The sequence below is a fragment of the Phyllopteryx taeniolatus genome, chromosome 12, assembly GCF_024500385.1.
Source record: "Phyllopteryx taeniolatus isolate TA_2022b chromosome 12, UOR_Ptae_1.2, whole genome shotgun sequence".
Taxonomy (NCBI): Eukaryota; Metazoa; Chordata; class Actinopteri; order Syngnathiformes; family Syngnathidae; genus Phyllopteryx; species Phyllopteryx taeniolatus.
Window position 1 is genome coordinate 4,268,252 of NC_084513.1, and position 12,883 is coordinate 4,281,134.

Here is a 12,883-nt window from a genome sequence, read left to right on the forward strand (position 1 = left end):
GTGCGTCTCAGACACGGCACGCAAATCAAACAAGATCCCTGCTCATGACAAGTGTCATATTGGTTCTGCATTCTCAGCAACAGCCTACTAATTGGAGTTTTTAAGTGATTATCAAAAATAGCTGGTGGCAAGGTCATGCCACCCTGGTTCTATGCGGCGCTCTACCAATTGGCATTTTCAAATGATCATTGTTTAGTGTTGAGGCAAGAACTTTTTTTTCCTTTTTTTTTTTACTGACAGTATACATTACAAGCCACTGGGGATAGCTATTAGCAAGGTCATGATGCCACATAGTTCTTGGCAGCACTGTACTAAGTGACGCTTTCGAGTGATCATCAAACTTTTAAGGATTAGTGTTCTATGTTAGCAACCCATTTGCTTTGTAATCACGTTTGATTCAAGACACTTCAAATAGCTGGTGAGAAGGTCATGCCACCATGGTTCTAGCCAGCTTTGTATAGTGTTATGTCGAGAACCCTATAATTATTTTATGGACAGTATTCGTTCCAAGCCCCTCGGACAGCTAGTGGCAAGGTCGTGTTTGCACATAGTTCTAGGCCCCACTCTACTAATTGATGTTTTCAAGTAATTGTCTTAACGTTTTAGGATTAGTGCAGTCCATTTACCATTTACAATTCACAAACCCAATTGCTTTATAATCACATTTGATTCAAGACACTTCAAATAGCAGGGGAAAAGGGCATTCCCACCATGGTTCTAACATTCTCAAACAATCTGTTAGAGCAAGAACCCTACAACTCTTTTGATGGACAATATCCATTCCAAGCCACTTGGGACAGCGGGTGGCAAGGTCATGTTGGGAGAGGGTTCTAGGCAGTAGTCTACCAGTTGGATTTGCCAGGTGATCTTTAAACTTGCAAGGATTAGTGTCCTTGTCAGCGCAAGAACCCTGTTGCCTTATAAGGATACAGTGTTTGAAAAGAGAGAATCAGGATCGCTGATGCACTAAGACATTTGCATACCTTGTGGCAAATATCAAATTGGTACAGATTTCTAGGCAGCACTCTACTAATTGACGTTTTCAAGTGATCATCAAACTTTTAATGTTCTTTTAATGAACTCTACCATCTGGAATTTTCAAACGAGCTTTGTATCGTGTTAGAGAAAGAACCCTACAAAAATGTACAATACTCGCTTCGAGCCACTCAGGATAGCTTTTGGCAAGGTCGTGTTGGAACATGGATCTAGGCAGCGCTCTACGAAAGTGTTTTCCAGTAATCTGCTAACTTTTTAGGATGCAAGGCAAATCGCTCTATTGTGATAAGAATCCAAATATTTGTCTTTGTCATGCACCTCATTTAGCCTTACTATGCTAATGTAGAGCGCCACAATGAAAGTCAGGATTTATGGGATTGAGTTCCTCTCCGACTTGCTGACTTTGAAGACTTTGGGATGGTTCAAAGCACCCTAAAAAAAATTTAATAAAAAATAAAGAGTTGCTCCGTGGCGCGTTCTTCATCGGAAATGAAAAACATGGCCGTGAGACGTGAACAGGATAAAAAAGTTGACTTTGATTGAAGGGCAGCGTTAGCGTGGAAAGCCGTCAATGAGGGAGTTATTACCAGGTATCAACAAGTCAATCTTTCCGCTTCTCCTTGGACGCAAAATAAAGCCTTGAGCTGTCTTCTCCCCACTCACCTTTCCCGCTTATCCGTGATACCCGACAAACTCGTTGCGGCCTTTGCAACTGGATGATTGATGGGATGCAAAAGCTCGGGGGCAGCTCCAAGAGCGACACTCCAATTAGGGCCGCCTCGGTAATCAAGAATGAAGGCGGAAGAATGCTGCGTCGCGTTTTGTTTTGTTTTTCTCCGCATTTATTACATGATCGCCCGATTCACAAGGTGATGCAAAAAGCGCTGTTGTATTCACAGCGTGGCGACGAGACGGCGCAGAGTGCAAATTAGATTAATAAAGATTCGAACGGCAGGCGGGAATATGCATAAATGGAAAAAGAAAGGGGGGGAAAAAATCTAGGATTGTTTCTGCTCAATTCTCCTGGGAGTTTGCAGTGATTTGCGAGGAAAACTAAGCATGACGACATGCACAGTTATTCACTGGATTACTTTGCCGCTCTTCTCCAAAGGTGTCATTTAAGCGAGCGTTACCTTCATCCTTTCCATCCCGAGAGGAATATTGCCTTTATCTTTAGCTATATTGCTGCATGCAGCCAGAAAAGAAAAGGTGTGAAGATTATCTACTCCAATAACAAACTGGCTGGCTTCAAAAGCAGTCTCCTGAAAGTAAGGGAAAACTAGCAAATCACTTGGGAAGTTAATCTGCCTGAGAGCCGCCTAGAAACATAACCCAAAAGAAACAACCCAAAGACGAAGTCTGCTACCCTGTTTTGTGAGCGACTCATCGCCATCCATTTACAGCTCAATACTAAAAGCTATCACTTTGTGAACGTGAAAAGTCTATTGGCTGGAATGCCACCGAGAAGCACAAATAGAGACTCTGCAACCCCATTCGGAAAGCAGCTGCCTCACCTGCTACCACAAACCTAACAGTTGCCTGACTGTCACCACATTCAAGCACTTCAAAACATTTGCCCGAGCGGCGCCTAGAATCTCAACAAAAGATGGTCTCCTTGACACAATTCTGAGTGGCTGGTCACTGTCCAGTTACAGCCCAATGCTAACAGTTGCTTGACTGTCACAACATGTGAGCAAATCACTTGAAAAGTTTATTTACTACTTGCCTCAGAGAATGACAGATGCAACCCTAGATAGAAAGACAGACACAACCACATTCAAAGAGTGACTGCTCACTTTCCTGTTACGGCGTAATGCTAACAGCTGGCCGACTGTCAGAGCACACAAGACGATCACGTGACAAGTCTGTTTCCTCGAGTGCCGCCGAGAATCATGACAAAAGGCAGACCCGAAAACCTCATTCCGAGAGTGACTGTTCACTTTCCTGTTAAGGCATAATGCTAACAGCTGCGTAACTGTTACCACATACTAATAGAACACTTGAAAAGTCCATTTCCTCGAGTTCTGCCTAGAATTATGACAAAAGACAGACTATGTGACCCATTTAAGGAGCGGCTGTCACACCGTCCTGTTATGGCGCAATGACCGCTACAATGCTAACATTTACCTAGTCCCCATATGCAAACACTAGAAAATTTGCCTGAGCACTGCCTAGAATCACGACCAAAAGACGGACTCCAAGATACAATTCCAAATGGCTGGTCACTAACCAGTTACAGCGCAATGCTAACAGTGGCTTGACTGTAAAAACATATGAGCAAATTGAACAATCTAGACCTAGAGTGCCGCCAAGAAACACAACTCAAAAGAGAAACTCTGCAACCACATGTGAACCACTGCTCACTATCCTATTATGGCACAAGTAACTCCCTGACTGGCACGACATACTATCAGAATACTTGAAAAGACTATTTGCTAAATCCCCACCGAGAAGCACTAGCATATATATATCCATCCATCCATCCATTTTCTGAGTCGCTTCTCCTCACTAGGGTCGCGGGCGTGCTGGAGCCCATCCCAGCTATCATCGGGCAGGAGGCGGGGTACACCCTGAACTGGTTGCCAGCCAATCGCAGGGCACATAGAAACTAACAACCATTCGCACTCACATTCACACCTACGGGCAATTTACAGTTGTCAATTAACCTAGCATGCATGTTTTTGGGATGTGGGAGGAAACGGGAGTGCCAGGAAAAAATCCACGCAGGCACGGGGAGAACATGCAAACTCCATACAGGCGGGGCCGGGATTGAACCCGGTCCTCAGAACTGTGAGGCAGACGCTCTAACCAGTCGTCCACCGTGCCGACTTATATATATATATATCTATATATATATATAGATATATATATATATATATATATATATATAGATATATATATATATATAGATATATATATATATATAGATATATATATATATAGATACACACACACACACACATAGTTATACAGTGCTTACGGAAAGTATTCAGACCCCCTTAAATTTTTCACTCTTTGTTATATTGCAGCCATTTGCTAAAATCATTTAAGTTAATATTTTTTTCCTCATTAATGTACACGCAGCAACCCATACTGACAGAGAAGAAATGGAATTGTTGAAATTTTTGCAGATGTATTAAAAAAGAAACACTGAAATATCACACAGCCATAGGTATTCAGACCCTTTGCTGTGATACTCATTTATTTAACTCGGGTGCTGTCCATTGCCTCTGATCATCCTTGAGATGGTTCTACACCTTCACTGGAGACCAGGTGTGTTTGATTATACTAACTGGACTTGATTAGGAAAGCCACACACCTGTCTATATAAGACCTTACAGTTCACAGTGCATGTCAGAGCAAATGAGAATCATGAGGTCAAAGGAACTGCTTGAAGAGCTCAGAGACAGAATTGTGGCAAGGCACAGATCTGGCCAAGGTTACAAAAAAAATTCTGCTGCACTTAAGGTTCCTAAGAGCACAGTGGCCTCCATAATCCTTAAACGGAAGACGTTTGGGATGATCAGAACCCTTCCTAGAGCTGGCCGTCCGGCCAAACTGAGCAATCGGGGGAGAAGAGCCTTGGTGAGAGAGGTAAAGAAGAACCCAGAGATCACTGTGGCTGAGCTCCAGAGATGCAGTCGGGAGAAAGTTCTAGAAAGTCAACCATCACTGCAGCCCTCCACCAGTCGGTGTTTTATGGCAGAGTGGCCCGACGGAAGCCTCCCCTCAGTGCAAGACACATGAAAGCCTGCATGGAGTTTGCTAAAAAACACCTGAAGGACTCCAAGATGGTGAGAAATAAGATTCTCTGGTCTGATGAGACCAAGATAGAACTTTTTGGCCTTAATTCTAAGCGGTATGTGTGGAGAAAACCAGGAACTCCTCACCACCTGTCCAATACAGTCCCAACAGTAAAGCATGGTGGTGGCAGCATAACACTGTAGGGGGGGGGGGGGGGGGGGGGTCGGTGTTCAGCTGCAGGGACAGGATGACTGGTTGCAATCGAAGGAAAGATGAATGCGGGCAAGTACAGGGATATCCTGGACGAAAACCTTCTCCACAGTGCTAGGAAATGAGACTGGGCTGAAGGTTCACCTTCCAACAAGACAATGACCCTAAGCACAGAGCTAAAATAACGAAAGAGTGGCTTCAGAACAACTCCGTGACTGTTCTTGAATGGCCCAGTCAGAGCCCTGACTTAAAACCAATTGAGCATCTCTGGAAAGACCTGAAAATGGCTGTCCACCAACGTTCACCATCCAACCTGACAGAACTGGGGAGGATCTGTAGACCCTCTTGAGTGCTTCTACTAAATAGTGAGCAAAGGGTCTGAATACTTATGGCTGTGTGATATTTCAGTTTTTCTTTTTTAATAAATCTGCAAAAATTTCAACAATTTTTTTTTTTTTTTGTCAATATGGGGTGCTGTGTGTACATTAACGAGGAAAAAAATGAATTTAAATTATTTTAGCAAATGGCTGCAATATAACAAAAAGTGAAAAATTTAAGGGGGTCTGAATACTTTTCCGTACCGACTGTACACACACACACACACACATATATATATATATATATATATATATATATATATATATATATATATATATATATATATATATAAATAATTAAAGACACTTGTGGTAGTTGTTGGCATGATCATGTTGGTTCAGGGTTCTAGGTGGCGCTCTACCAGTTCCAGTGTTCGAGTAATCTTCTTTGAATTTTTAAGAATTAGTGTTTGTCATTGTAAACACCCGATCTTTTATTTTTAATTGAAATATGGTACGTTTCCAGGCGATGCTCTACCACCGTTCTAATTAAAATACATTCCCTTTTCTCCAACTTTCAACTTTCAAAGATTATTTTTTTTCCTTTGTCTAAGCAAGAATCCCGTTGATTTATAATATATTCGATCCAAGACATTTGGGATAGCTGCGTCGAAAAACTGGTTTCTGGGCGGTGTTCTACCTATTGAATTTTTCAGGTTCTTCAATCCAGCTCCTCATGCCTTTTGTATTTCAGTTTTTCCTGCTTGGTCACAGTATTTTTTGGTTTAATTTTTTGGCTGAAGCGAGACACAAACACAACACCCAAAACAAACAATTTTGTCGTGTTTGCTCAAATTCTGCTGGCCTCCTTTTCACAGCTGCTGTGGTTCTAATCTTGGCGCACTGTAATGATGCCGATGTAAAATAATCCATATTACAGGCGAACCGCTAACATTGTGCTTCTCTTCTAAACCATCCATTTTGACTATCACAGCTATGCATATGACACACAGTTATATATTGTAGTGTCTCCAGATGACTATAGTACAATTGGGGTTTCTAAATCAGCCAAAGTCTTTTTCAATTAAACCACAACAAAACAGATAATTGTTTTTGGCAATAAAGAAAAGAGGATTGCTGTTAGTAAATACCCGAAGTCACTCTCTTTAAAAACAAAAGACCATGTCCGAAACTTTGGTGTACTGATAGATTCCAACCTGACTTTCAACAGTCATATCAAATCAATTACTAAAACTGCCTTCTACAATCTGAAGAACATATCCAGAGTGAAGGCTTGCATGTGTCAAGCAGACCAGAAGTAGCTCATCCATGTTTTTATCTCAAGTAGACTTGACTATTGTAATGGTCTTCTGACTGGACTCCCCCCAAAGAGCATTAAACAGCTGCAGCTCTTTCAGAATGCTGCAGCTTGGGTTCTGACCAGAACTAAGAAGTCAGAGCATATTACTCCAATTCTAAAGTCTTTACACTGGGATAGCCAGTGAAAATGATCCTATCAGTACAGGTTTCTAGGTGGTGCTCTACTAATTGACATTTTCAAGTCTTAAGACTTCCAATGACTGGTGTCAAAGCAAGAATCCCTTCGATTTTGCCTTAGTTCGCTAACATGCTAAAACGGCTAATGACAGTAAACATGTCCGTCTAACCTTGTGCGGATACTTTCGGATGTTCTTTCTTGGCGCACTCAGGCTGAGTACGCGGCTGGAAAAGTGACGCCGTCAGGAACGCCGAAGAAGCGTTGGGATGGGCTTCCGCCACCCCCGCCGTCGTCGCCGCCGTTGGGAGGATGAGGAGGAGGAGCCTCAGCAGGAGGAGGCCGGCCATGGATGTTGTCATGGTGACGACCGCTCCTTTAAAAGCCAAGTGGGATGCAGCTGCACAGGAAAGACATTTACAACACTTAAAAATAGTAACTAAAGTTATGGGAACGTCAAATAATATTATAAATTTAAAATTAAAAATGAACTACTAGTATTAAAGGACGCAAAAAGGTGATTTAGTTGCTGACATTATAATATTTTATTTAAAAAATCTAAAATTGTAATTAAAATTTATTTTTTAAATTCTAATAATTAAGATATCAACTAAAGACCCGCCTCTCGCCCGAAGATAGCTGGGATAGGCTCCAGCACGCCCGCGACCCTAGTGAGGATAAAGCGGTACAGAAAATGGATGGATGGATGGAAATGATAAGGAAAAAAATTATTCAGTTACCTGAATAAAAAACATTCTAAAAAACAATAACAAGATAACTAATAATAATTAAAAGCAGTTGAAAGGGAATCCAGCTGCCAGGAAATACAAAAAAATAATAATAATATCAATAAGAACTAACGCCCCACAAAATGCAATTTAGTTTCTGGAATAATAATAATAATACTGTGAAAGATGTTTCCAATGAAATCCAGACTGTTGTGTAAGCGCAGAGGACAGTTGTGATGTTATGCAGCTGAAAGAACTGAAAACACACAAAGAAAACCAAGGACGCTGCAAAGAAAAAGAATGAAAACAAATGCCAGCAAAGCTGTGTACATCAAACGTCACCGCCATGCTCCGCCCACACACAATAAGTTTAGAATTTAGCATCAGCCTACCTGACTTGTATACGTGCTTCAAACTCGGTAGCAATTGTACAAAACATTTTCGAGTAGTTTGTCATTTAACGACCCCTGGAAATGACTAAGTTGATCCCGAAAGGGCTACTTTCAACCAGAATGGGAGACTTCCTGTGATTTTTAAGGCATGGCTCCTTAAGACTTTTTGGTGTGTCTACTCATGACAGACGTATGCCAAATGTCTTATTGCTAAGTGAAACTAGCTTCGGGGGTTGAATTTTAAAATAAATAAATACCAGAAGGAAATGACCGTAAAATGGTGGTATTATTGTAAAATGTCTTTTCAGGCATGGCTTTTTGAGACTTTTTGTGTGGCTCTACTCATGATAGACATGTCCACCAAATGTCATGTTGCTCAGTTAAACTAGGTTTGGGGGCTGAATATTTAAAACAAATTGGAAGGACCCCTGAAAATGGCCAAAATGACCCTAAAATGGACAACTTACTAACTTTTCAGTTATGGATTCCTGAAACTTTTTGTGGGTCTACTCATGATTAAAGTGTGCACAAAATTTCATGTTGGTAAGTGAATATGGGTTTGGGGATTGAATTTTTTTAAATTACAAAGGAAATATACAAAAGGAGTCTTAAATGGCCACTTCAAACCAGAACGGTAGAGCTCCTGTGTCTTTTCATGCATGGCTTCTTCAGACTTTTTTGTCATCAATTTATGGTAAATCTGCCCTCCAAATCTCAGCCTGAAGCCAAGTTCATCTAGCAGCTAGATGAACTTGGCTTCAGGGGCGGAATTTCCAAAACAATCATCAAATGAGATAATTAGTCATGTTTTATGGCGAGTCATTCAACTTCACCGCCATTCTCTCAATTTAGCGGTGTCCATTTGTCTAGCATACATGCTTCAAATTTTGGGAGCAATCAGACAAAGTCCTTAAGAGTAGGCGGTCTTTGAAAACACCCTGGAAATGTACAAAATGACGGTCAAATGTCTACTTGAAATTGTCAGACATCCTGTGTCTGGTCTGAAATAACAACAAACACTTGAGCTAAACGAGCTAAAAAAGAGGTCTACGCTGCTTGTTGCTTTAAAGGTCTAATACATCGTCAAGGTAACGAGCTGATCTGTCGTTCTTTTATTTTAAGAAAACTCAATCTAAGTCCAGATGGCACCCACTAAATCAGAAGAGCACAGCCTCTCACAGTGGCTGCCAGCGCGTTACCATGGCAACGCGACGGCGAGCGTCGCTATTCGGGTCGAGTGCGTGCGAGCTCTCCACAGTCTGCTTGGATTGCGACAGGCCTAATGAGCTTCCGACCCTAACGTTATTCATCGCAGACATTTCGAGGGGGAAAAAAATCTACGTTAGCCATTTAGTTTGGATTTGAAATTAGTCGCTGCAGCAAAATGTGATAGTGCTGCTATACAGTTGTCATTTTTAGGAGGAAAAACAGTCCAAAAATGTCAAGAAGAAAGTTGTAATTTTATGGCAAAAGTTGTAATATTAAGGGGAAATGGGAGAATTTTATGCCACAAAGTCATATTATCAACTTAGCTTGAAAAGTCGGAATTTTTAGACAACAGGTTGTAATTTTACTAGAAACGTATTGTTATGGTGGGACAAAAAGTTTTCACTTTTTGAAGAAAAATTCGTAATTTCATGACAAAAAATCAGAATTTTATGTAAAAAAATCGATGTTAAAAAAAACAACAAAAAAACAAAGTCGTAACATTAGAAAAGAGTCGGAATTTTATGGAAAATTATAAATAGTAATAAATAGTAGTAGTATTAAAAGTATTAAGGGATGTAAATGTAATAATTTTACAAGAAAAAAATGTCAAAATTAAGAGAGAAAAATGTTATCACAAAACAGTCGTATTGAGAGAATGTTTAAATTTTTAGAGAAAAAAAGAAAATAAGTTGTCATTTTGTGGAAAAAGTCTGAATTTTGCAAGAATATGGGCAAAATATTAAGACAAACAAGTTGTAATTTTATACCAAAAAAGTCATACTTTGAGTCAAAAAGTCCTTACATTAAAAGATAGAAAACTTGGAATTTTACCAGAAAAATAGTTGCTATATTGAAAAAAAAAAATAATAATAATCTCAAAGAAAAGAAGTCACACCTTTATGGAAAAACGTGATAATTGTTTGACAAAAACTTTCATTATTCGTACAGAAAAGTGTTGTAATTTGATGGGAAAGTCATACTTTAATGAAAAAAATAATTCTAATAGTAGGCGAAAAATAGAAAGAAAATTCAAGGAAAAAAAGTCATAATTTTATGACAAAAAGCCATCATTTTATCACACAAAAAAAATCATGCTTTTAAAGCAAAATGTCAATTTTATTAGAAAATAACTGTTATGTTGTGAGTAAAAGTTGTCCTTAATAGGGGGGAAAATATATATATGCAATATTTGTGCAGGAAAATGCAATCGTTGATTACAAAAGGTCATGTTCTTGCACTGCCCGCAAAAACAGTACTTGGTTTGAAAATTGGGAAAAACTTGATTATTATACATTCCACTGTATCGACAAGATATAAACTTTATATTTAGATGTGATTTTCAACCATGTGCTCCTAATCCCACAGACCAAAAAATGGAAACATTTGCTTGGTTCTGGTTCGCAATTCGGCCTCCTGAGGAGAGTGCGCCTGACATTTGCGTTGATCTTTCATCCTCTCACATCAACGCCAACTCCCACGTCCCCCCAGTGCCCCCCGTCGTGTCAATTAAAGGTCCGGTGCGCTTCACAGTAAGTCTCAGTGTGCCTAATAGAATTAACAAGCAGGCCATGGGTTATTATCACCACCTCTTTTCCATTTTAGGAATATTGCAGACAAACCACAAAATAATATATTTGGCCATAAAAGTGAAATGTTTGTGTAGGAAAATACAATTGTTCATCAAGAAATGTATTTTGGTATACAAATGCTAGGGCTTGTACCCAAAACACATTGGTATAAAAATGTTATAGCCTGCTACAAATGATTAAAAAAAACAGTTGATCCAAAAAAAAAAAAAAAAAAAAGGATTTTAGACCCAAATGCGTTTTGGCCACAAAAATTATATTTGGCCAAAAATAGTGGAATATTTGTGCACAAAATAGTTGATAATAAAAGGTTGTACTTTAGCACAACAACACTTTAGTTTGTCCCTAAAACACTATATATTGTCACAAAAAAATTATATAGTTGGCCACTTACAGTGACTGAAATAAGTATTTTTTTAGCACGTCACTATTTTTCTCATTAAATATATTTCCAAAGGTGCTATTGACATGAAAATTTCACCAGATGTTGGGAACAACCCAAGTAATCCATACATACAAAGAAAGGAGAACAAATAAACTCAGAAATTAAGTTGTGTGTAATAATGTGAAATGACACAGGGGAAAAGGATTGAACACGCCAACTGGTATTGATTTAATACTTTGTACAGAAGCTTTTGTTTGCAATGAAAAGCTTCAAGACACCTCCTGTGTGGGGAAACTCGTCGCATGCATTGCTCTGGTGTGATTTTGGCCCATTCCTCCACACAAACGATCTTCAAATCGTAAAGGTTCCGTGGGCTTCTTTTATGGACCTTGAGTTTCAGTTAATATTGGGTTCAAGTCTGGTGATTGTCTGGGCCACTTTCTTTTTTTTCTTTTTTTGTTTTGGATCACGAGCCTGCTGAAATGTCCACCCTCGTTTCATTTTCATCATACTCGTTATTTTTGTCAAGAATGTCTCAGTAGATTTGCCCATTCATCCTTCCTTCAATAATGTGAAGTTTACCAGTGCCATTTGCTGAAAAGCAGCCCCACACAATCACGCTCCCACCTCCGAACTTCACTGTCGGTATGGTGTTTTTAGGGTGATGGGCTCCTCCAAACGTGGTGTGCATTATGGCATCCAAAGAGTTAAATTTTTCTCCACAGACTATATTCTCCCAGTTTTTAACTGGCTTGTCCAAATGTTGTTCAGCAAACTTTAAACAAGATTTGACATGCTTTTTTTTCCAGCAATGGGCTGAGCGTGCCTATCCCATGGAGGCAGAGTGCATTACTCACTGTTTTCCTTGTGACAACAGTACCTGCCAATTCCAGGTCTTTTTGAAGCTCTCCACAGGTGGTCCTTGGCTCTTGGACAACTCTTCTGATTATTCGTTGCGGAAATCTTGCGAGGAGCACCTGATTGAGGAATATTTATGGTGCTATGATAGGCTTTTTCCATTTATGTATTATGGCCCCAACCATGCTCACTGGAACGTTTAGAAGCTTAGATATGTGCCTGTAACCAATGCCATCATTATCTTTTGCAAGAATTACTTTGCGATGGTCTTGAGACAGCTCTACGCTCTTACCCATCATGAGATGTGTCTTGACTCACACCTTGACAATGAGACCTTTTTGTAGGCCATCAATTAGGACTGAACCAGTTGATATTCATTTGTACTGACAGGGCTAGATTGCTGTTTGATAAGTGACAGATTTTAGGTGTTGTCTTGGCTTTCCTTGGGCTTTTCGTACCTCCCTTGCTTCATGTGTTCAATACTTTTTCCCTTTGTCATTTCACATTTTTACACACAACTTAATTCCTGATCTTATTTGTTCTACTTTCTTTGCATGTATGGATTACTTGGGTTGTTCCCAACATTTGGTGAAATTTCCAGGTAAATAGCACCTTTGGAAGTATATTTAGTGAGAAAAATGGTGACGTGTTAAATAATTATTTCAGCCACTGTAAGTGCAATACTTGTGCACAATTTTATAAAAGTTGATCACAAAAGGTTGCAATTATCGACAGAAAATGCTATATTTCCCTCCTAAAAACACAATTTTGCAACAAAAATCATATATTTGGCCACAAATGTGGAATATACAATAGTTGATCACAAAAGGTTGTATTTTAGCTAAGAAATGCCATACACACCATTGTGCCACAAAAATGACATATTTAGCCACAAAGGTGCAATATTTGAGTACAAAATACTGTAGTTGATCAGAAAAGGATGTACTTTAGCACGGCTATATA

The 12,883-nt window shown here is 39.6% G+C and overlaps 1 protein-coding gene across 8 annotated transcripts in view; it reads right to left on the reverse strand.

The window, feature by feature from the left end:
* sema5ba (sema domain, seven thrombospondin repeats (type 1 and type 1-like), transmembrane domain (TM) and short cytoplasmic domain, (semaphorin) 5Ba) overlaps positions 1 to 12,883 on the reverse strand; it is a 131,620-nt gene that overhangs the window by 78,571 nt on the left and 40,166 nt on the right. For all 8 annotated transcript variants that reach the window (XM_061791689.1, XM_061791691.1, XM_061791688.1 and 5 more), the window contains exon 2: positions 6,935 to 7,162. In XM_061791689.1, the coding sequence (XP_061647673.1) occupies positions 6,935 to 7,124 (190 nt within the window). In that variant the 5' untranslated portion in view covers positions 7,125 to 7,162. The remainder of the gene's footprint in view (positions 1 to 6,934; positions 7,163 to 12,883) is intronic.